Source organism: Raphanus sativus, chromosome 6 (genome assembly GCF_000801105.2).
Source record: "Raphanus sativus cultivar WK10039 chromosome 6, ASM80110v3, whole genome shotgun sequence".
NCBI classification, from domain to species: Eukaryota; Viridiplantae; Streptophyta; class Magnoliopsida; order Brassicales; family Brassicaceae; genus Raphanus; species Raphanus sativus.
The window spans coordinates 35,778,616-35,804,863 of record NC_079516.1 but is presented as its reverse complement, the minus strand read 5'-3'; the positions used below and the strand labels follow the sequence as shown (position 1 = coordinate 35,804,863).

The 26,248-nt window shown below is 33.2% G+C and overlaps 3 protein-coding genes across 3 annotated transcripts; 1 reads left to right on the top strand and 2 right to left on the bottom strand.

Moving 5' to 3' along the window:
• Positions 1–6,711: 6,711 nt before the first annotated feature.
• On the bottom strand, positions 6,712–9,053 carry LOC108812800 (probable methyltransferase PMT2). Its single transcript, XM_018585165.2, has 6 exons — positions 8,487–9,053; positions 8,132–8,342; positions 7,767–8,061; positions 7,314–7,697; positions 7,156–7,233; positions 6,712–7,078 (listed from the first exon to the last, which is right to left on the bottom strand). Exons 1-6 carry the CDS (start codon positions 9,051–9,053, stop codon positions 6,853–6,855), a joined length of 1,761 nt encoding a protein of 586 aa, XP_018440667.2. The 3' UTR covers positions 6,712–6,852.
• Positions 9,054–15,639: 6,586 nt separating this feature from the next.
• Positions 15,640–16,535, bottom strand: LOC108809088 (uncharacterized). The gene is made up of 3 exons (XM_018581214.2): positions 16,235–16,535; positions 16,074–16,147; positions 15,640–15,871 (listed from the first exon to the last, which is right to left on the bottom strand). Exons 1-3 carry the CDS (start codon positions 16,493–16,495, stop codon positions 15,793–15,795), a joined length of 414 nt encoding a protein of 137 aa, XP_018436716.1. The 5' UTR covers positions 16,496–16,535; the 3' UTR covers positions 15,640–15,792.
• A 209-nt stretch (positions 16,536–16,744) lies between these two features.
• On the top strand, positions 16,745–18,259 carry LOC130495946 (uncharacterized). Its single transcript, XM_056987608.1, has 4 exons — positions 16,745–16,979; positions 17,122–17,244; positions 17,594–17,696; positions 17,822–18,259. The coding sequence occupies exons 1-4, from the start codon at positions 16,783–16,785 to the stop codon at positions 18,077–18,079; spliced, it is 681 nt and encodes a 226-aa protein (XP_056843588.1). The 5' UTR covers positions 16,745–16,782; the 3' UTR covers positions 18,080–18,259.
• Positions 18,260–26,248: the final 7,989 nt, after the last annotated feature.

The window sequence follows — 26,248 nt, the reverse complement described above, 5'->3', positions numbered from 1 at the left end:
AACTCTATTCGTGTATCTATAAACTTTTGTTCCAGTTTGATTCGGATCTTTACGGGTTTGATATCCGTTTAAACTATTTTTAAATTTTCAAAATTTATATATCTTTAAATTTCTCAAAATCTAAAAATAAAAATAATATAACATGTAAATTTGAGTAATGTAAGCCAAAGTATCTAAATTAAAAATTAAAAATAGGTTTAACTTGAATATTTGGATAGAGAATAAATATATATTTTAAGTATTTTGGTGTTTTGATTATTGTTTATCTACTTAAGATGTTTACTTTTGACTACTTTTATATTTCAAATATTTAAAACAACTTTAAAATAGCTTATATCTTGGATGTTAACTCTAAAAATAGCTAACATATTGAAGTATATAAATATGATTTAAATACATTCGAATATCTTAAATATTTCGTTCGGATCAGTTTGGTTATGGTTCCCTAGATACCAAAATAGTAAATCCGTTTGGATATTACTTAGCTTCGGTTCAAATTTGGTAATATTTTTTCGTTCAAATTTGTTAAATGAAAAATTGATATTATAATTTCCATGAATTATTTGTCAAATAAAAATATTTTTTTAATCTGACATTGATTTAATGGAGGAGTTAATGAAGTGTATTTAATTCAAATTTAATTTTGGAAAACACATTAATATAAGTGAAAAAGACAAAACATTAAAATATGAAATATTATTTATTTTGTATTTAATTCAAATTTAATTTTGAAAACACATTAATCTAAGTGGAAAAGACAAAACATTAAAATAGGAAGTATTACTTAATTTTCAGTGGCATTGTAGTGTAAATAAGTGTGAAAATTAAAGGAGAATTTTAAATGGTACTTCTCTTTTAATGATATAGATTAACTACAAGGAGATGGCGAGAGCGAGAGCGACCGTGGAAGGGCGATTTTTTCCTCTTTCTTATGGCGATTCAGAATCGTCCAATGGGAATGGAGATAACATTGAGAGGAGAACTTTTCCTGCCGCCAAAGGATTTGTTCTTGAAATTTTCCAAAATCTTGTTAAAAATATGGCCAGATCTTTAGATACTCACGAGATTTACCCTAAATCTTCAAAGAATATTGAAGTTTATCTAGAGTTCTTATATACGCCGCCTCCTAAACCTCTTTTCCTACCAAGCTCTGACTATCGTCCCCACACTTTGCGACTTGTTTTCCTCTTCCTAATGGACGGTGATCTATCGAAAGTTATGCAAGCAATGTCACTCGAGAAAGATGTTCCTATTGACATACCAGACGATGATGACTTCAGTGTTATTGTGAGAAACGGAAGATTACTGATCAGACCTCTTCCCAATCCAGACTGCCAGAACATGGCTAGAATGCTGCGAACCATGCCCCGAATCTGGAAAGTGTATGAGAGGGACAGAGGGATAGCTCTCACGAGGGAAACCTTTCAGTTGATCTTCGAGCTTGAGACTGATATTCAGATGGTGATGAAGCAGGGGTTCTGGACTTTTGATGATTGGGGTATGGCCATGGATAGATGGGTTGAATTCCCGCCTCCAAACTTCCTTCAAAAAACGGAGGTATGGATCAGACTAAGCAAAATCCCAGTGAACTATTTCACGCTGAAAACGATCGACAGTGGCTGGGGTTATCGGTTTTGTCAAGGACATAGAGTATGATCCTGAGAAATCACAGCTACAAGAGTATGTCAGGGTCCTGGTGGTCATGGACCTAAATCTCCCAGTACGTGATAAGAAGTCTTTGAAGTTACCTAAAGGAGGAGGCACTGTTTGGATTGATGTGGAGTATGAGAGAATGAAGAAAAAGTGTTATTATTGTTTCAGGTTGACGCATGAGAAACAAAGATGTCCCTTGTTAAGAAAACAGAGAGGCAAAGCGGTGGATGTTGGAAATCAAACCGAGTCAAACCCATCGGGTCCAGGTCCTAGAATGCATCACAAGAACCTATCGGCTACACTGATGGCCATGCTGGCTCCTCTGTACCCCCGGGTTTTGCTCCTCGATCTAACCTGGTCGCACCTGAGGTCTTTGAACAGATGCAACTCTACATGAACTGCACTGATCCGGGGGAGAGGAGAATAAGAGAGTTCAAGATGAAAACGGTTCTGGATGAGCTTTGAAAAGACCTAGTGGCTCAACGATTTGCACTACGCTTAGAAAGTGCTCCTAGAATATCAAACATTCTGAACAAAGATGTGGGGGAAATCTACAAGACTCCAAACGACGAGGAAGACAGAATACAAGAGTTTGTAGAAACCTCAACACCAAGTCCTCAGCAGTTTGATGAGGCAAGTGCTACTCAGAGGATGATTACAACGCAAAAGCAGTTGAGTGAGGCAGTAGTTAAGGAAAGCATTACAACCCCACTGACAATGCCCACCCCAACTCTGGATGTTGATAATAAATATGGCAAGCATCAAAACTTGCCAACGGGAACGATGGGAGCTTTCTTGATGGGACTAAACCCCACCGCATCATCTTCTTCCAGTGCTCGTGCAAAGACGGCAGCTCGGAAACCATCTTCATGGAAGAGACAAGCTACATCGGCAGGCTCCAAAAAATGCAAAAAGCAAGGAGACGATACTAAGAGAAGTCATGAGGACAGCATAATGAAACGGAAAGAAATAATATATATATATATATAGAGCTTGGTACTGCTCAAATTACCCTATAGAGCTTGCTCTCTCAAATAAGAGGTTCAGCTGTAGTATTTAGAGATCGAATCACGAGGAGCTAGAGAACCAATTAAATCTAATCAACTAATCAATCCTAGGTGAAGTTGGTTTTAATGATGAAAATATAAATGACAATCCTAAAATGAACAAGGTAGTTGCTCTGACTAACAATATGATGGTTGTTTAAATGATAATGAAGAGTGCTAGACTTAGGGCTTTTATTCAGGAATGAAGAATACAATATCTATAAATGCCTAACAAGTTGCTTGCATGATACTAAAGAACTCAGCCGCTTAACACTCAGTGATGTCTCACTGGTTAAATAATCTAGATCTTTGATCACAACTGTCGTCTGTTGACCAGAAAAAGAGTCGATCGATATCCTTTAGAGATATCAAGTGATACACCTTTCGCAGCGCCGATCGATTCACCCGTCAGGATATCGATCGACGGCTTCTAGATATGCCTAGACGCGAGCCGATAATGAACACTAGGTCTTAAGGAGGGCGGTTAGCTCTTCTCCAAGGAGACAACTAGTTCAAACAGATAATTCAAGATATCAAAGATCCTAGTGATCTATGCTCTAGTTAACTACTCTAGAACAAGCATAGGGTGCAATCTATTTGATGAATATCACAACTTAGCAATTATAGTTTGGAGCTAATCCCACAAACCTATTTAAACCCTAGATCTAACAAGTAGACTACTCAGACATAGTTAAGCAATTCATAATACAAGATAGGTAAAAAAATTGCATTAGATAGAGAATAGAAAATAAATGGAGCTCAATCACAAATCTCTCAATGATCTCTCCAATCTCTCAAAACATATAAAAAACTTCTAGCTTTCTCTCACACTCTCTGCTTGCTTGCTTCTGCCTTCAAAAGCTTTTTTCAAGACTTGCCGTCAAAAACACTTAGCATGAATATTTAAGCATTCCCATTAGGTTAAAAACTCGTCAGGGGCAATCTCGTAATTTGGTGAAGTAGTCGGTTAAACCATTTCGTCCTCGATATCGGTCGACAACACTAGATGTGTATCGATCGATTATACTCTTCTTGTACGCGGATCTCCTCAGCTACATCGATCGACAACTCTGAATGAGTATCGATCGATTCTTATCACAATGTTGACTTCCGACTTGGTCTTGAATGGTCAACTCTAGTGTATTATCTCTTGTACTCCAAAATGCTCCAAAAGCATCACTTTATCATGAAACGCTCCTGAACCTGAAAACATACCTAACAGGCTAGAAAACACATTAGTTATATAATAAAATACTATAACATTGTAGAAAATGAATAAAATCCATGGTATATCACCTATTCAACGTGGTCAAAGTTTTGGTCAAATGAAAAACTGACATTTTGTAGACTTCCCAAGTAGTCTACGTAATGTAGACTGTCGATGAAGTCTACTTTGAAAAATCAAAAAATAGGTCAAATGAAAAAACTAATCTCTTTTCGTAGACCTCTTATTAAGTCTACCTACTTTTTTTGTTTTTGTTATCAAAGATAAAAACGTAGATTTCCAGGGAAGTCTACCTTACAAAAAAAGTTTTTCTCGTCAATTGTCAAACTAACTCGTGCGTTGACTTGTAGACTGTTTTGTAAGTCTACATATACTGGTAGACATACAAAACAATCTACTATCGCGACACAGATCTGAAAAAATGACGAAAACTATGAAAACACTTACCTTTTTCCGGTGTAAAGCTTGTTTCCACTCTTTTTCACCGTCCAATCTCCAAATATGAGCAAAAGGAAGCAACTGTGACTACTCACAACAGTACATTCGAAAATATGAAATTATGGTTATGAAACTAAAAGTTATGGGAGTTTTTTAGATAGAAATGAAGAGGAAATGAGAGAAATGAAAGTTTTTTTTTTGTTTAGAATCACAAAAGGTGGTTGAAAATTGAGTTCTTGAGGTTTAATGAGCTCAAAAATGGTTGTTAATGGTGGTTGAAAAATTGATGATAATGACATTATTGTAAATAAGAAGAAATGTTTAAGGTGTAATAGGTTTTTTATCATTTTCGAAATAAATTAAAAATAAATTAATAATGACAATTTTGTAAATAATTAAAAAAATAAGGAGAAATTGAAATTTTCAAGAGTGAATAGTATTGACAAAAAAAAAATTGATTTTGGGGTTGAATTGAATTTGTATGTTACTTCTGAAAGAAGCCCAACATATTAAGTTGGAGATACGCCGAAAAGCCCAGAATATATGCACACATACTGAAAGTATGCAGATGAGTGAGGCATAGAAGTATATAGCATTAAGTAAAATTCAGGTGTTTTTTTTACAAAAATGTTTATTTACAATATTGTTTCTATAATTTTTTTTTAAATTACATATATAGTTAAGGGTATCAGGATTTTTGGAAGTATTCATGATCTGATCGTTTCGTTTGAATAGTCAATTATCTGTTCAGATTTGATATGTAGCCTTTCAGATATTTTGTGTCCTAGATATCCCGAAAATTTTAGATTTTTGACTAGATATTCGGTTGATATGTAAAAAAATAATAAATTAAATTAAAAATAAATATAAAATTACAAAGTTATATAAGATAAAAATAATTTATCAAAAAATAAATATATTACTTTTTAAATTCTAAGAAATAATTTAATAAATTTAGTAAATAAAAAATACTATAAAAACTTATATACAATATTAGTATTTGTGATTTGCCATTTACTTCATTTCTTACCGAAGATTACATATTAGTATTTTGTAGAATTACTGATATTCCAGTTTCTCGGTTTGAATCGAAACAGAAGAATCGAATCACCGATATTCTGTCTAGCCCTATATACAGTTGGTATAATGACTAAAAATATGTAATATCTTTAGTTTTAAACAGATACTAGATTCTGACCCGCCCTTAAAAAGGCGGGTATTTTTTCTGTTGTTTTTTCAATATAAAAGATTGATAATTCTTCGTTTTAATTATATAAACTGTGAAATGATCAAATTTCAATTATGCGGGTTTGTTATAGTGTGTACAGTATGACGAAATTTAAAATGCATCACAGCCGTTTTATGTTTGTAAATAAGTTAAACAATAGTTTTATCCAGTATTTTGAAATCTAACCCGGACCCGCGGTTGAACCGGAAAACCCGATGACCCAAAATAAATTCGGGTTGGGTTTTGTAAAAAACCCAAAATTTAAAAACCCGCTCAAACCCACTAAAACCCAAAACCCGGTACCAGTTGAACCATCGGTTGAACAAATAGATAATTTTTTTAGTTGTATATCAAATGAAAATAAAAATATAAAAAGTTAACTTAAGTATTCTAAATGTTTATTAAACATAAAATATATATATATCCAAACTATTATTTTATGTTTTAAAGATATTTAGAAAGTAGTAACTTTAGTTTTATATATTTTTATTTTTTAATTTATTAGCTAATATATTATTATATAATAAAATTAATTCATTTATTAATTTGCAGTTCACCCGCGGCTTACCTGCAGTCGACTCAATGACCCAGTAATCCGGTAAATTGTCCGGTTCAGTGTTCGGTCAGTTTTCAAAACATTGTTATCCGAAATTTTTATTTGGGTTATTATATAATGTTAAAGATTTATAATTTATATAAAATATTGCTAAACATATAAACTGGCCAATAATATTTTTGATTAAGTATTATCCAGTGTAGTTACAAAATTTGAATCTCTAATATCAACTTATTAAAATTATTGCACACTTTAATATGTGGTATTGATATTAAAAAGTTTATGGAATTTGAATTTGATTATATAAAAACATAATCCATTTAATTAGTTAGTAAGTCCAATTGAAATGTTGAAATAGACCCATAAAATCAAAAGACACTAATGCCATTAATGATTTTTTTTGTTTGTTCATGTCATTAAGGATATTTTTGGAAAACTTTAAAACATTCATTAAGGATATAAGTTATGAATGATTCTGATTTAATGGTATTGATATCTCTGTTGAAAAAAAACCCAGATTTTTTTCTTTCATGTCAAAAACCAAAAAAAAAGAGGAGCGGGTTAATTACCTGGTAAACTATTACATTAAATAAATAGGGATACTTGAAGAAGTGTAACAAATACGAGAGTCTAGCTCTCTCACATTCCCTAAGGACGAATAAAGCTTCCTATCATTTGATCAAAATGTCCAGGTCACACTGACACTTCAGTGAGCCGAGGTGGAGTTGGTGACCCAATACTGCTTCACCGCAATCAAAACCTTCTCATTAACTAAAGGACCATCCTCATGATCAACCAGCTTCGAATCCCATCTCATCCCAGAGATGATTCTCTTCACCTTTATCAATGTGTCAACATCATCTCTGATTATAACCGCTCCTTCTGGTCGGAGAATCCTATCCATCTCCAGAAGAATGTCATCCGCATTGCACCTAAGAAGATTCATTAGCAGGCTCAAAACCTCACACAATCAACATGTGTTTGAATAAAAAAAAACAGAAACACTTACTTGTTCTTGTACAGACTGAATAGATGATTCGCATGGATTAAGTCATATGTTCTTGGATATGTAGAGAAAGCCTCACACCTGGAAAACAAAGTCTCTCAAACCAGAACACAAAGAGCCTTGAGATGCTGTCATAAGATGAGTGTGTTTCTTTCACTTACCAGTCATGGTAGATTCCAATGAGTCCTCGTTCATATACAACTCCAAGTCTATTCTTTTCAGCAATCGTTGGGACAACATTCATAACCCAAAGCTTTGTAGATTCAAGAGCAGCAGCAAACCCACCAAACCCTGCGTTCATGTCCATAATGTTCCGGTACCTTCCAGTATCAAGTAAACTGTTGATTCTCTTGTAAGCTTTCACATGTTTTTTCCACTGTCTGTTATCGTCTTCATATGCATCAACCGTGACACCAGAGATAGAACCGCTAGAGATCCTAGGCGGCACTGCGTTGAGTCTATCTGGGAACACTTGAAGCTCTCCTCCAGCCACTGAGCTACTAGTCTCCGGATACGGTGTAATACATGCTTCCATTTTCTTGTACCTAAGAGAATAAGGATGGGTTAGAACCAAAGCTACAACCTTATGGTGTCGTTTAACTAATGCTACATACCAGACATCATCAGTATCATCAGTTTTGCAGAAGTTGGCTCTAGGGTCATCTTGTCTTGAACGGCATGCCTCATCATTAACTCTCTTCTGCCAGATAGCGATCTCGCCGTGTTCATACTTCTTCTCCCAACAGAGAAGCTTAGCAACTTCTTCAATCCTTCTTTGTTCCTCTTGAAGCTCCTCCTTGGGACGTTGCCATGCCTTGTAGTTGATCTTCCAGTTGATCGGAGGACCAGATAGAATCCAGTATCCACCCGGTCTAAGCACACGGTCAACTTCCATCAAGTACATCCCATCTGTTCAAACACCAAAAACAACATTAAGTAAGTGAATCATTTGTTAAAGAAGCTAGAAACTTGTCTTTACCATTTGCTCCCCATGGAATCAAACAACGAGAGCAGTGAGCCATGTCGAAAGCCCGTGTAGGGTATGGTAACTTTATGGTGCCAAGAACACCAATAACAGCGGGAACACCTCTCTCTAAAGCAAACTGAACCTGAGCCTCGTGTGAATCTCTTGGTGCAAACGACATTGCTCGCACGTTTCTGCTCCATAAGTATGCTCCCCAACTTGCAACCTACCAAAACATTTCAGTTTTACTATTTCTAGCTAAATAAACAAAGATAAAGTTAAACTCCACGCCTTATATAGAGGATTATTGTTTATACGGGCGTCTAGACCGATATTCAGAACACTAGCTAATAAAGAAGACACATATTACCCCACAACCAGTGTCCAAAGCAGTCCTAACAGTTCCATTCTCCATAGGTATCACAGAAGCAAGCTGATCAATATACTTATCAGCCCCCTGAGGAAACTGAGTCCCACCACCAGGGAACCTAAAAACATCACCCTCGTACTGAATCCAATTCTGAATCGCCTTCTCAACAGTCAAGGCCTTATACGGGGCATTAGCATAAGGCACGTAATCTCTACTCTTAGGCCAAGAGAAAGGCGTCACATATCCTTTAGGCGCAGGCACAAGGCAACGGAGTTTCTCATTCTCTGGAACGCAATGCCTTTCGCGGTAGATCATACTATCTCTAGGGAAAGTCATCGCACGCCTCTGATCTTGGCAGGGAGTGTAGTCAGTGTAACGAGCATCACAAGGCTCGAAGGCTTTGACCTTTGAGGATTCAACGATGCTGGATTCTCCTGCGTGGTGAGTCTCGAAGTTTAGGTTTGGGACTATGTTGCAGTCAGCTCCTCCACTGTTTGTCATCTGGAGAGCGATGCTGTCTCCTTTGCCGAAACCGCTTCGTTGTCCACTTATATAATATACTCTCATCGTCGAATATAACCGATTTATTCGCATTCAATTTCTGATGCATCCGTTTATAGCAACCTTAATTTACTGTATTTAATTTCGTGTATTAATTAAATGCCTTTAATTTATTGTGTTTAGTTTCGTGTGTACATATATAGCAACCTTTTTTGAGCGACTTTAATTTGGTGTCGATTTTGGTAACTACTATGATTGTCATTTATGATCCGTCCATAATAATTAAACAATCATTCCTTTTATCATTCATTCATTTTCAAAATAGGTAATTATGCTGTAATTCTAAGATTGGCAATTATGAGTCAAAAAATATCGGGTATTAATTGCATCGGAAAAAAAACTTCGTGCCCAAGATATAAACCTATATATAATGATAGTGGTCATTCCAAACAAAACAAGTCGTGTAGAGCAAATGTAAGTGTGATTATATAAAGTTTCCATTACTTTTATTGCCTTATAATTCGTTTACATGTTGTTCCTTTTTATTGTCTGAAACATATCCGTCTAATGGTTTCCAGGGTTTCAACCGTAGAATTTTTCAAGCGAGAGACATGAATCGTAGTGGAGCTTTATCTAAGTATTCACAGGTTTTTTTAATTCACAGTTTTTTTTTTAACTTTTAAGTATATTACTTTGAGCTTCACCTTTCTAAATAACAGGTTTTTGGCGAAATACTAAGAATCCAAGATCAACGAAAGACTAAGGATCTTGCAATTAACTATGGTTGATTTTTCATCTGTAAGTTACCAAAATCCGATTTGATTGTGGTTTTTTATGAAGTTTGAGAACTCTGAGCATTTTTAGTAACTAATGCAGGCTACCGAAAGATGATTTGAAATTAATTATGGTTGATTCGAACTCTAGCTTTTCATTGTCGAATGAAGTGTCTGAGAAGCCTCACAGCTTTACCTTTCTAAGTCGGTAAAAAAATACTGACTTGCTTTACCTTTCTAAGTCGATATTTTTTTTTTCAAATTAGGCCACAAGTAGCTTTTTTAGTTGTTTTATATTTAATTTTAAGAATATTATATGCAGCTGTTGGTTACTCTTTGTTATTTTACTATTTTTGATTAGCAGTTATATTATTTCGGTAAATGCATAGACTTGATTTTTTTGGATTGTTGTTTATTGATTATTAGCTAAAACAATATGTACCCCAAACTTATTTTTGAATCCTTTACCTATTTAAATATCATAGTACCATATATTTCTCATACCTAAGCAAAAATGGTTTAACCATTAAATTTTATCCCCTTACTATTAAAATAGAAACAGTTTTGAAAAGAAACCTTAAAAAGGTAAAATATTAACAGAAATACCATTATTGGATACGTGACAAGCAGGTAGGCCTTCTCAGGCAAATGTTAAAAAAACCATCGCTAACTCTAGGAAACTACGCGAATTACCACTCGCACGCAAGGCCTTATTTATTCCTCATATAATATTATACCATAGTTTTCTATATGTTTCCTTATCTCGATCTCCCTTTTATATTTTTCCCCATTTATAAATATATTGTCATCTCCTTCCCATACACAGATTTGAATCCAATTCTGTAAAGATTAAGTTGTCATTTGCACTCATCGTATGAGAAAAAAAATTGATATAATTTTCTTTTTTTTTTGTCAAACTGATATAATTTTCTTATTACCATCTACATTAGCATAATTCAAAAATTTCCAATATGTTTTTTAATACGAGTTATACAACAAAATACAATATCATTTATAATATCGAATTTGAATATAGTCCAACTTTATTTTATATCATGATTATTATCGTAACACAAGGAGATCTCTAAGAATATACGGATTTCTAGACAGATCCGTCATATAAATACCTATTTTAAACATACTGTATTACCGTATTATAACAGAATTGTTTTTTTGAATATGTGTATTTATTGATATCATAAGGTTTTGCGTTGGGGTAATTGATCATACATGAACAGACCACATATTTTCGGATTTCGAATATAAGCCAGGAATATTTAGTTCAATCATTCAATTTCCGTAACTTTAGATAATTGATATGGTATAACGTATTGAGATCCCCACTAAATTAATACGGATCGGAGGATAGTCATCCATGATCTACGGGATATGATATACATATGATTCGTATATGAAAGGGAAAAAAGGGAATCTGTATAAATGTAAAAGAATTGGTTACATACTTGACCCGATATGTAATTAATTTTCTCTTAATTTAAAATATTCAAAAATTTAAATAAAAAGAATGCAAAAGGAACAACAATGATCACGCATTATAGGGGATTCGTTAGTTTCACAGTAAAAGGAAAGTCAACAATAAGGACAAAACTTGGTTCTCATTTCATCTATTTTTATTGAACAAAACTTAGGTTCACCCCCTAGGGTGAACCTCTACATTCACCCACCAATAGGAATTAGTTATTTAAGATTTGATATCTTTAAAAAAAAGAAACTAAATAATAAGAATTTAATGAAATAAATTATGTTTTTAGATAAATAAAAAATAGTAGAATTATCAAAAAAAATATTTTTTATTTAATATTGATAAATCTGTCGACAAATACTAAACCCTAAACCCTAAATTATAAATATTAAACCATAAACCCTTGGGAAAAGCCTCAACCCTTGGGCAAATCTTATATCCTAAACCCTTAAATTTAAACCAAACCCTAAATCATAAACTAAATCCTAAACCCTAAATCCTAAACCATAATATTAAACCCTAAATTCTAAACACGAAACCCTAAACCCTAAACTCCTGGACTAATATTAAATCCTAAATCCTTAATCATAAACCATAAATCATTTTGAAATTTAGGATTTCGAGTTTACTATTAGAGGTCATGATTTAGGGTTTTAAGGTTTAGGATTTAGTTTATGATTTAGGGTTTGGTTTAAATTTATGGGTTTAGGGTATAGGATTTGTCCAAGGGTTCAGGTTTTTCCCAAGGGTTCAGGCTTTCCCCAGGGGTTCAGGCTTTCCCCAGGGTTTCAGGTTTTCCCAGAGGGTCTAGGGTTTAGTATTTAAAATTTAGGGTTTAGGGTTTAGGGTTTAGTATTTATCGACAAATTTATTAATATTAAACAAAAAAACTTTTTTCTATCATTACTACTATTTTTTATTTATCTAAAAACATAATTTTATTTCACTAAATTCTTATTATTTAGTTTTCTTTTTTTAAGGATATCAAATCTTAAATAACTAAATCTTATTGATGAATGAATGTAGAGGTTCACCCTAGAGAGTGAACCTAAGTTTTGTTCATTTTTATTCATGAGCTAAAGTAAATGTGGGATGTATCGTAACGATCTAATTGCATCCTCGATAGATATTATTATTGACTAAATGAAAGTTTCCTATAATGCAAGAGTGAATAATGAATCACTTAAGCCGAAATTTTCTCATTTTTATATTTAGCTTTTGCATCACTGCTTAGGAGTACTATATAAACACTTTGATCTCAGCCAATAAGAAGCACAAACTACCAGAAACCTATAAACGTTGCAACCTAAAAAAAAAGATCCAAAAGGCGACGTCTACTTTCCTAACATTCTACGTGGACTGTTGTTTGAACGAAGCACATATTTCCGTTTGATGTTGCCTGTTGTTGTTTTTCAAACTTTCCTGACATCCTACATGGTTTAGTTCCTCCTAAGTTCTCTATCAGTATGTTAAGTCAGTCTTCTCTATTATTATACATAATTCAAATAGCTAAGTCTGCTCACTAGACTTTTGTTTATATATTTTTTTATTTTAAACTGATGTTACAATGTTTGTAAATTGTGGTAAGACCTCTACGGGGCTTTGGTAGGTGTTAGAGATATTGAACTAATTGAACAACAGAGAATGGAGTTTTCTTAAATCATTATACGATATGTTCTCATTTTTTGTTAACTTTGTAGAGTTATAAAGGAACATACTAAATACTTGACTATATTCAAATAATAACAGGTTCTTCGAAATTAAGTGCGCTGCATATGGAAATCTAGCTTAAGACATGGAAGTGAAAGTGTTTACCTTTACAAGTTCGGCACAGTTGTTACTTCTTATTATCCTCTTATTATTAAAAGAGAAGCAGTTTAAAAAATAATTTAGTTACATTTCTGCTATTTTACTTCTACTTGCAAACCCTTAATTTTTGTCATGTAACTTTTTTATTACGAAATTAACATAAATGATGATAGACATTAAAAAACATGGAAATTAATATATTTTTTTCTGATAAAGTTTAAGGAGAATATCATTTTAATACCGAAATGTAACCCCTTATATCGTGTTTTCTCTACACTTTTTTAGTAAAAACTCACTTTTAAAAATAAAAGAAAAATTTAAGAAAATCATATGTATTTTAAGTCATAATAGATATTAATATTCAGTAATGGGTCTCTTTTTACAAATATGAGTCTACTCAACCCACTAAATTTCAAAATTCATATTATTTATTTCTTTTTTTTTATATTTCCAACCTAATATTATTTACTTCAATTTATTTTTGTTCTTTTACTATTTTTATATATTCCGGAGCCTGTATAATTTTAATAAAATATAACGATACAACTTCGATAATAATATAATTATTTTTTTGTCAATTATAATAATATTATCGTTACTCGAATATTCCAATAAAAAAATTATTGAAAACTTCAGTAAAAATACAATCCCAAATTATTTTTCTTTGCATTAATATGTATATCAAACATTATTTCTGCTAACCTAAACTATGTATATAATATGCCATTTTTCTTTTACCTTTTCAGTATTTATAGATTAAAATTTATAATCTCTTTTAGTACATTCACCCTGCGCAAGGCGCAGGTCATCACCTAGTATATGTATTATTGACATATCTTTGATATCTTACAAATATGTTAATATGTATATCTCTTCCTTTTTTTTTGTCACTGGTATATCTCTTCCTTATGTTTAGGAAACATTGTACGAATATATAATGATGTCTTTGACCTAGGATGAATGACAAGAAACCTTTTACACAAACAAGTTTCTTGACAAAAATGTATATAATGGTTTTGCATGCTCAACAAATCAAATATAATGAAAAAATCACTGATTGGTATACAGTATACCCAATAAAAATGATAAAACTTTGACAATTTGTTTAACTGTTATGGCTGAAGTATTAATTTTATATTGTTTAATTACTTTATGGAATTCATCAAGCATTCTATCGCATAAGTGAAAGATTTAGGTTTTGTTTGGATGTGTATTGGGCTAGCATCGCAACACAACCCTGCTTACCACCTCCAGGAATCGCCACTGGTCATCTAGCGCCATGGATTCTTTGGGAATTATGGAAAGCCAGGAACAAACTGGTGTTTGAAGGGCATCTTACTACACCGATGGATGTTCTGTCTAAAGCAATTTCGGCAGCCAGAGAATGGGAACGAGGACAGACTATCCGACCTCCTCCCAGTACGACAAAGCACCCTCTACCTATAGTGCCATTGCCTAATGCAGATACAATCATCCTCCGGACTGACCCAGCGTGGCAAGTGAGTTCTTTAACTGCAGGAATGGGTTGCATTAGTTTCAAAAAAAAGGAATGGGTTGCATCATCTCAAGAACAGGGGAACCACTTCAGTTCGCTGGAATTGCGCAACAGGTCCACTCGCCTCTGATGGGAGAAGTTGGGTTTCCAACACAACAGGTGTGAATCGGACTCAAAACTTCTGATAAACAGCATCAACAATGGTAACTCTTTACCGGAGCTGTATGGTGTCGTTGCGGATATTCTCTGCACTTCGACAAGCTTTGTTTCTATTGCTTTTGTATGGATTTCTAGGGAAAATAACATGGCAGCTGATTTGCTTGCTAAACAATGTTTAAGTGTAGGTGTTGAGCAATGCGCTCCACCTTAAATCTGTTTCGTTTGATTTAATGAATGTCTGTGTTTCAAAAAAAAAAAAAAAGGTTTTGTTTTCTCTCCTCTCTTTGTTGCAGGCCATAAACGTTGTTTAAAGGTTGTATAGTTGCAGACAGTGCTGGATATCGATTTAGATAGAGAAACAATGGTTGCTATTCTTGCTATTACCGAGATCTTAAGGTAGCGTCTTGACCAAGAAACAATCGATAAACGCTCCTCAAAGATCATTACTTTTACTTGAGTTTGTGGGGGGTTGTTGTGAACACAGGTTAGTGAACCAACATTTGAAAAAAGTGAGGAAGCGAGCATTCACATCAGTTCCGTCACCATTCAACTACGACCAAGAAGAAGTTCGAAATAATTAGCTATTAGTTTCGTTCTACTCCAGGTTTTTTTCAAACATGTAAAGTTTCAATTTTCTTATTTGGTTACCGCTGTGCTCTGTGCTCTGGCATTTGAGGAAACCAAAGCAACTGAAAAAAGCATGGTTCCAGTCACCAATGTGGCAAATCAGACTCCAACAAAGATCCATAACCCTACCAGAGAACTGTGATCATTCCAAGAACTAACAGAGCATCGATTGCTAGTCAGACGGCGAGCCTATTATAAGAAGAGCTTATTTACTCTTTCAGTCTTTTGTAAATGTAGCTATTCGTTTTGAGTCTAAGAACACACATATAATACAAATGAGCTTGGCTTAGACTTTGCAACAAACAATGAGAATAACATGATTTTGCAAGAAAAAGCCCAAATAATTCGACACAACCAACCAAGTGTATAGTATCACTCGACTAAGAAAGCCAAGATATATTTTTCCTCTAAACATCCAACAAGTGACAAATCATAAAAGGAAATCTTGGAATAGTTGATCTAATTGCCTTGCTCACTAGGGTTTCCTCGCTCACCGCTGCAACAAAAGAAATGTGGCAGCTTAACTCTCCCGCAACTCCTGCAAACACAATAGTGTGCAGGTATAAAATGAGATGAGAAAGAAGGAAACATGTGTAAGTGATAACAAGGACATGTCACTAAATCAGGAAGCATATACGGCTATCATTGTAGCTGACAGCCTAGAATAACTAACATAAGAAAAATCCTTGACAAAAGCTACGGGCTAGATCAAGAAGCGAAAAGAGAAGGAAATCAAGTACCTGCAACGGATGATGACAGGAACAGGCTTAAGAGCCTTGGGCCCATTTCGTATCCCTCTCTTGTGTTTAGAAACCTGCAATAGCAACAACAGCTTTCATTTGATTCTGGTTTAACTGGTAACCCCTAGAAAAACCCTGAAACTGATTAAGAGTTCCCGAACCTTCTTCTTGGGAACAGCCATTAGCTCCATGGATCCACTCAATCCAAAATCAGGCACCCTAAAACCGAATCTCTTCTCCTCGATCGAACCCGGTTGATTCTGATCGAACTCGGGTGAGATCGGCGGCGGAATAGCGAATGGTAGATCGACGGCGCTGTTCAAAGGCGGTGGCATTGACGCGGCGTGGCTCAAACTTCGGGTTTGGAATATGCGGCATGACTCAACGGCGGCGCGTTTTAGCGATGTCACTCTCAACGCCATTGTTCCACTTCTCTACAGACTCGAGAGAGATCAACCAGAGATATAATCATATAATGAACACCAAAACGGTGTCGTTTCCACAAGACCTTTTTATTAGTTAGACCGAACTTATTAGGTGATGTACCCGGTTTGATTCATAACCATGAATGAGCTTTTAACCGATACAATGAACAGAGAAACGGCGTCGTCTCCAATGCGAGGAGGTAGGGGCTGATAATTATGTGAAACCGTAACCGATACCAGCAGAATCGAGAGATACCGACTCTTGAACCGAAATTATTTAGGTGATGGATGAGATCCTTAACCGATACGAGCCATTTCTAAACCCTCGTCGTCGTGGCTCGTGTTACAGATCAAGGCGAAGAAGCAAAAGGTCAGGTGAAGCAACAATGTCGTGGATGAAAGGAGATTTACTTTCCAAAACCAGGAGGCTTGTTGGTGGGCTCGCTACAAGAGAGCCTGTTTGGCTTAAAGCCATGGAAGCGTAACTCTCTCTCTTTTGCTCGATGAAATGATTCGGCTTGATCCTTATTGATTCATCGTTACTGTTGCTGTTTCGGTTACGATTGCATTAGAAAGTTGAGATCTTGTACATACTTAGGATTCATTCATGATCTTAATGGCAGATCACCACCTCCTGTCTTCCCTCGCTCTAATGGGAACCTCAAGAAGATTGTTCTCCCTGAAGATCCCTACGTTCGCAGATTCGCTCGTAAGCATCCTGAAGCTAAACTCGTCGACCCCAACAAGTAAAGTCTCCATCTTTTTATTACATTGCATCTCTAGTCTACCTGATATGCTTTGGTCAATGCCTTTTTGAACTTTTTCTTTTTAACCTTGTCCTTATATATATATATATATATATATATATATATATTTGATTCTAAACAGTTAGTTCTGGCTTAATCTCTTGTGTCTTGCACTAGTCTATGTCGTTCTCTTCAATTCTGATTCAGTGGGAGAGTTTCATGTTTCATTCGCTGTGGATGTATCTCTAATATAATGCTTCCCATCTTGTGTCTCTCCATGTGGTTCTTTTTACATGTATCTCTAATACTATTGGTTTATATAATGCTTCACCATCTTCAATCCCTATAGGGTTTCGGCGTTTATTCCAGATCCAGCACGCTTTTCTGGTTGCCGGGTTCTTGAACTGACCAAAAATGGCATCAGCGAGGATGACGCCATGTCTGTAGCTAATGTATGTGCTTTCTTTTCACATTTTACTGATCTTTTGTTACTAAATGTGCATTTGAGTAGATAGAAAAATCGTTATACTGTTGCTGATGATGCTGTTCCTTGAACACTGGAAATGTTTTTTATCAGATGGAGTATCTTGCGGAGAGAAAGGAAAAGAAGAAAGCATACAAGCGCCTAAAGGAGCTTGCTCTTCTGCAAGACAAGGCTCCGCCTCCTAAACCCTATCTTAGTACCAAAAAGGAGATGCAAACTCAAGAGAAGAAAGCACCTGCGGATCCTCCTAGCGTCCGCAGGCTAGTTAACCAGTTGAAACAGCAGAAAGATGTGTTGCTTCAGGACAAACCTGGAGGTAGTACTAATCAGGATCATTGGATAGACGAATAGATTCTCCATCACCCTTTTCTTTTTATGCAAGTTCCAGTCTTTTTATACATGATGACAATTGTTGTTATTCCCATTTGATTGTTTACAGATCATTTTCAACAAACAAGTGTTACTCCCATTTGATTGTAGTTGTAATAACACATATCTTTGGATGATTCCTACAAACAATTAGTTTCTACAGTTACGAAAGATTTGTCTACAGTTCCTTCCCCATCTCCTCATACGTCTCTTGAGTTATATATCTCTTCATAAACTCCTCAATAAGGTGCCTTGCATCTACGCGTGTCTCAACACCCATCCCTAGCTCTACAATCTCTTGGTTAGTAACAGGCAAGATACTCTCAAGCTTGCATCTACTGCTTTTAAAACAAAAGCCCCATGACTCGGCCATCTCTTTCCTATCAGCTTGAAGGCGACTTTTATTTGGGATACACCAGTTGTTGATGAATGAAGGTGGAGTTCCATAAAATAAAAAGAAGCTGGAGTGAGTCCATAACCTTACACTGTAATTTCTTAGTAACTCTTCTTCAATTCTTCTCAGTCCCTCTGTTTCAAGCAGACTCCTCAGCCATGCATCCATGACACTCATATGGTTGATTCACAAGTAAAGATTATCCCAGTACATGCATTCATTTTTTTCTTAAGGAATAACTGAAAAATATTTTCCTGAAATTGTTAATATCTAACTAATAAAGTGTATGAAGTTAGAAGACGTCGGATTTTTGTTAATTAATATGAAATTAGCACAAAATCACCTCATGGCTCTTCATGTTGAATCGGAATCCAACAATGGATCGTTTAATATCTTGGGGTTTTGATTTGGAAAACTGATGTCTCATGTGTGGGGTCTTACCTTAATCTAGAGACCACCTGTTTTTTTTCTGTCCATACTCTTCTCAAGTGTGGAAAACTGTCATTGGAGTTTTGGGTTTCACTAATCCTCCTGTCCAATGGGAATCTGTTCTGCAGTGGCTTTCTTCGGTTACTACTACTCCTGCGGAGTTTGCGGCTATTCTCCATCTTTGGCATGGATCTATCTCATTTGGCAAGAACGAAATGCTCGTTACCATAATGGTCTTACAAAACCCCATTCCGCTTTATCTAGAGAAGTCATCCGACTGGCTAAAGACAAGTCGACAGCTATGTATAGTTGTGGATCTGATCTTGGTCGAAGTCTGGTGGTGTTTTGGTCTTCGCTGAGCAGTGCCGGACTAACCTTTTATAATGCCCCAATCCAAAATTTAAAATTATGCCTTTTTAAAAATTTTATCAAGATCACAAAAATAACTTAAATTTTCATTAAAAAAAATCAAAGTCCATAGTCTTTTTATAAAAAATAGCGATATTAAAAATAATTATTGTTGAAATATAGATCTTCTTACATTTTTCTTACAAAATTATCCATTAAACTTATATAATCAAGTCTTTCAATCATTTCCGTTTCAATTGATAATATAAACAATCCATTTAACTTTTCTTGTGACATGATAGACCGTAAATAATTTTTTATCAACTCCAACTTTGAAATACTTTATTCAGCTGTGGTGATCGTCACCGGAATGATCAACAATAGACGTTAAAAAATTTCTATGTTTTGATAATAATCTTCCATTTTTTTCAAAAAATCGAACACTTCAACAGGTTTTCGAATTTTTATGGGTATTGGTTATCGAATAATCTTTATTTTCATTAAAAGAAAACATCACCAACTATGTCTGAATGCGTACCATTCCTTAAAGAAGGTTCCAAATTCAAGTATGATGTCATCAATATATCTTCACTTGCATTTGCTACTTTTTTTAAAAGTAAGCAAAAATCCAAAAGTTTTTTCATATCTTTGGATTTGTTAAATTCTGGATTTCAAGTAAACTAGAACTTGATTCATGAGTGTGTTGAAGTAGTCGATCTTAAAGATTTCCCTACAGGAATTCAAGTTTATAGATATTAATAATTTTTTTTTTAAAAATATGCCCCATTAATTTGGATGCCCCAATCCATAGCTTGGGTGGCTTGCCTTCTGCGCCGGTCCTGTCGCTGAGTTAGTGCAGCCTTCTGATGCTGTGCTATTTTGATCACTTCCGTGGTTCTACAACCACTGTGACCTCCCCTCTTCTCTTCTATTTAAATTTCCATGTCTTTTATTTATAGCTTTTCTCTGTTGTATCCCAGTAAACTCTGTTTGTTTTTTTAATATAAAAGCCAGTTAAAAAATAATAATATAATAACTAATATGAAATGTATGTAATAGTTTAATATATATAGAGGTGTAAGATAAAAAATTAATTGAGTTAAAATCATTAATGCATGGGTAGCAAAAAAAAATGCTCTCTCTATTTCATAATAAATGTTATTTTAATTTTTTAGTTTTGTTTCAAAATAACTGTTATTCTACAATTTCAATGTAATTTTATACATTCAATCTAACTTTTACGATTTTGAATAACCAATAGATTATTGTTTAAATCATTCTTATTTAATTAATCTTACATTAAAGAGGAATATACTAGTAAATTATACAAATTTCTTAATCTCCATAAAAAATGTTAAAGTGATATTTATTTAGAAATAGAGAATACTAAACCAGACAAAATCTAATAGAATAAAAAAAATCAAAATGCATGCAATCTCCGACAAGACCTTCACTCCACCTCCCATTATCTCTGACACTTCTCCTCCTATGATCTCCGAAATCAACCCCTGGACCACTCACCAGCCTCAGCTACCACCGGTACTCCACCTCCATCTCACTCATCTCCACGCATCGTTAATGAAGTTCCACCACCGATAATCTCCGATGAAGCTATTATTCAGATTCTGATTCTACTCCAAGGAAGTTGTTCAAGAAACTGCTTTTGTCCCTACCTTGGGAACATGGTCAAAATCTCCATTTCACCCCAGCTCCAACTCCACCTTAACCTGCAACTCCAACGTTTGGTGTCTTAGAGGCTGTAAAAAGTCAATTAGCTTCATTTTGACCTTCAGTCGGTGAAGCTATTCTTAATGGTCAGAAGTAAAAGAAAGAACATATAAGGCATCCTGAGAAAATTGTGTTGCAGCTACCGGTTGAGAATATTCCACTTCCTGCACTCAAATAAGATGGTACTCTTCGGTTTCCATAGGCGGCTCGTATGAGCCAAGCATCGAGAAATTTTTTTCAGGCTGCTGAGCCGACTTACCGTTTGGATGGTCTTCCTCAGGTGACAGTTCCATCTACAATTCTTAGACTTTGCTCAGAAAATAGGAAGAATACATAGTTGGCCAGTTATATAGGTGTTCAAGTCCTACTGTCAGACTCATTCATGCAGTATTGAATAGGTTATGCGGTCGTGAATGTAAGGTAAGTTACATGGATCTTCTTTCTTGCTCCATATTATCCTCGACAGTATTCGTAAATGATTTATATAACGTGGAGTATGGCATATTGATGATTGTCTCCTATTTGTAGCCCCTCAGAGACATGTTAACTTATTCAAAGTCCCTGAGATCTCTACTTTACCGATGTGGGTTAATCTTAAGAACATTCCAGATTCATGTTTCTCAAAATTAGGCATTAGTCATATAAATTCAGGGCTGGGAGAATCAATGCTTACTCACAAACCTCGCTTGGATCCAACAAATACGGGATAAGCAAAAAATCAGTGGAAGTCGAGCTAGACAAACCTTTTCAGAAACTCATTGCTCTCGAGGACAAGCAATGTAATATCTATTTGGTAGATGTTGAGTATTCTTGGATCCCAAGTGCTTGTGAGAGATGTGGAACTCTTGGTCATAAAGAAAAGAGTGTCTCCTCTCTGCTGAATCTCAAATTTTTGATCTGGCAACAATAGAAAATCATAAACCAGATGATCAAGTCCCATTGGTGGACATCAATTACTTGATGCAGGGCTCTTCCCGTGACTAACACACTCTTACCTTCTGTTCATCAATCATCTATGAACATTACTCTTACCTTCTGTTCATCATTCATCACTGCACCCTCTGAAACTGAAACTACTACTACAGTCTTTCATTCGCATGAGGTACTTTCTTCCTCTTGCTCAATACTTGAAAACACTTTGCCTATTTTAGCAGTTGGAAACACTGCTCCTGTTCACTCACATGTTATGGAAAAAATTCCATCAAATTAACTATTTTGGAGCTCTCAAGGCTCTGAACAAAAGCAGTTCATTGGTCTTTATTCTCCTCGCACACTTACCGTCAACAATTTCGTATGGAGCCTCAAATTCCGTTGTCATATAAAAAGGGACAGGTTTTGATGATGTTGGGGAGACTTCTAGGTATAGTCTAACTAAAAAATCCAAGGTATGGAATTGGACTAAAGCTAAAGGAAAAGACAAATGAGGTCGTCGTGGCCGAGAGAATCTTATTCAATAATTTGTTTCTTTCTATTTTGTCATCTGCTCAGATTCATTGTTGAATCTTATTCTAAGATTTTATTGTATCTTTTGCTTGTTGCAATTTGTTTTCAAATTTATTGGTGAAAACTCATACCTTGTACTACTACATATAAATTTTAATTTGAAAATCCTTTACAAAAAAAAAACGATTGACAATATTACAACATGGGATGCACATATTTTTTTCTATATAGATTTAAGTTTAAAATACATTCTTCTGCGTCAAGTTTTTATCCGATTGGTGAAGATGATAAGAAATAACTGGATCCTCCAACTCTTGTGGTAAAGAGCTTACAGCTGTTACTTCTTCTGTGTTACTTTTAGTTTTTAACAATTTTAACTTTTATACACCCCTTGTTTTCTCATGTTTAGCTTTTGGCAATTCATAAAATATTTTTAAGAGAACTTAAATAACTATTTACTCATTACAAAGATGTTTATCCCATTTGAGTTAAACAAAAATGTTCATGTAATTTTAGTTGCTAATTCTATTTAGTAATTAAAAATTTTACAAACATAAAATTTTATATAAATATATAGATATTTTTGTTAGAATCTACACAAAATATATTACCTTAATTTTAATTTAGTTATTTAATATAATATATTTTGCTCTTTGTTTAATTTATTTTAAAATTTATAATAAAATATTAATATTATTGTATTCATATTTTTAAGAATGTATATATACTGCACCTTATATATCAAAAATGTTACCAGTCAATAATTTTATAAATATATTAACTCATATTTTTACAGCGAACCCATTACATGAATCTACAGATTTTATCACATAATTTTTACTCCAAGTTAATCGAATTATAGTTTTTGTTTTACTTCAACTCTAATTCCTCGTGTCACCAATTGGAAACATAAAACGATATCTGGTTTATCCTCAAGTTGTTTATCCTCTTTCAAGTTTCAGGCACTATATATTTTGTTCAATTAAGATCTAGTTATGTGGTTTTTTTTTCTGGAATATAAGCATGTACCATAGTCCGTAATAGTATCTGTGGATCTGTGTAGTTTCTAATATCTATATTATTAAAAGAGAAATACACATATAGAATGCCCCTTAGTTTTAAATGTTATTTACACTTCCATGCCACTGACATTAAATAATACTTCCTATTTTAATGTTGTCTTTTCCACTTTGATTAATGTGTTTTCCAAAATTAAATTTGAATTAAATACACAATTAAATAATACTTCCTATTTTAATGTTGTTTTCCACTTACATTAATGTGTTTTCTAAAATTAAATTTGAATTAAATACACTTCATTAACTTCTCAATTAAATCAATGTCAAATTCAAAAAAGAGAAATTCTTGGGTTCACCCCTAGAGCGAACCTTTAGGTTCACCCAACCAATAGAATTTCGTTATTTCATATTCAGTATCTTTTAAAAAAGGAAACAATATATTGTCAAATTATACTAATATTTTTAAAGTAAAAAAAATAAAAATTAATATTAATTGCAAACAAAAATAAGTTTAAAAAAATATATTTTTAATACTGTCAGCCAAACACTAAACCCTAAATCTTAAATCCTAAACCCATGGGTAAATCCAAAACCCTTGGTAAATCTAAGATGCTTGGATAAATTCTAAATCCTACGGTTTACGATTTATCCAAGGGTTTATGATTTACCCAAGGGTTTACGGTTTAGTATTTAAGGTTTAGGGTTTAGGGTTTAGTGTTTTGCTGATTGTGTTAAAAATATTTTTTTAAAAAATCCAAAGATTTAGGATTTATCCAAGGGTTTACCATGGATTTAAGGTTTATGATTTAGGATTTAGAGTTTAGGGTTTAGTGTTTTGCTGGCGGTATTTTAAATATAAAATCTTTTTTTGCGACTACTATTATTTTCTATTTATTTTTTATTTCAAAATAAAACTTGGCAATATTTTATTTCTTTTTTTAAAAGATTCCGAATATGAAATACCGAAATCTTATTGGTTGGGTGAACCTAAAGGTTCACTCTAGGGGTGAACCCAAGTATTTCTAAAAAAAATACATTTTTCACTTTGATTAATGTGTTTAATGGACAAAAGATTTTTATTGGACAAACGATTCATGGAAATTATAATATCAACTATTCATTGAACAAATCTGAACGAAAAAAAATATTACCAAATTTGAACCGAAACTAGATAATATCCAAACGGATTTACCATTTTGGTATATAGAGAACCATAACTAAACCATATTCGAACGAAATATTTCGGATATTCGAATGTATTTAAATCATATTTATATACTTCAATATGTTAGCTATTTTTCGAGTTAATATCCAAGATATAAGCTATTTTAAGTTGATTTGAAATATAAAAAATAGTCAAAAGTAAACATCTAAAGTAGATAAACAATAATCAAAACACCAAAAATATTTTAAATATATGTATATTAACTCTTCATCCAAATATTCAAGTTAAATTTATTTTAATTTTTAATTTAGATACTTTAGCTTACATTACTCAAATTTACATGTTATATTTTTTTTAGATTTAAAGATATTTAAAGATATATAAATTTTGAAAATTTTAAAATAATTTAAACAGGTTATCAAACCCGCAAAGATCTAAATCAAATCAGAATCAAAGTTTATAAATACCCGAATAGAGCTAGAATCTTTAAACTCGAAAATCTCAAACCCGAATAAATTTTAACCAAATTCAAGTGAATACCCAAATACATATCCCTAGCTTAGTCAATATAAAACGATCAAATATTATAAATATACTATTTAGTATAAATAAATAAAAACTAAAACTGAAAATTAATACCCGTGCGGTCGCACGGGTCAAGATCTAGTCTATATTATTAAAAGAGAAGTACAAATATTGATTTACCCTAAGATTTACTACTTATTTACATTGTCATGCCATTGAGTTATTAAATGAAGCTATATTTAAGTATGCTTGTCCTTTCCTAATTTAAATAATAATAGATTTAAGCATTTAATGTTTTTTCTAATTTAAATAATAGATTTCTTTAATAAAATCTTAAACAAAATAGATTTTCTAATATATTTCTTATTAACTTAATAAATATTTTTAATATTTATTAGTAATAAATAATAAAATTAAAAATCACACATCATAATCAATTTATACAACATATAATAATATATAAAATAGTTAATTCATATATTATTAGAATAATGCTTTCATAATATAAGTCCATTTAGTTATAAATATAAGATTTATTGATATGATACACTGTGATATAATAAAATATTAAATAACAAAATATAATTATTTTAAAGTAATAATAAAAATTATTATATTTTAAAATGTTATATAACAATTATGTAATACATTTTAATTTACATATATGTATATAGTATACTATTAGTACAGAGAAAAATTTAAAAGTGAAAGCAAAATATTTATACGGTTACGGGTCAAGCTCTAAAAATAAACAAAAACAGCTCAACATTATTTTTCTTAAAAAAATTATTTTAATAGAAATTATAATTCCCAATATATTCGTATATTTTATGTATTTATAAATTTATTTCTTTGTTTTTGAGGGATGCTAAAATTTTTGAATTGAAAAAAATTAAGACCCACCTCTATATTATTTTAATTAGGAAAATTAAATTTTATAGCAGAATGTTTTATTAAAATTTTAATTTTAATTTTTATTATAACTGCAAAGATTAATTTTAATCTAAATTTATATTTAAATATTACAAATATATAAATTAATATTAAAAAAATAAAAACATAAAATAAATACCCGCCCGGTCGGACGGGTCAAGATCTAG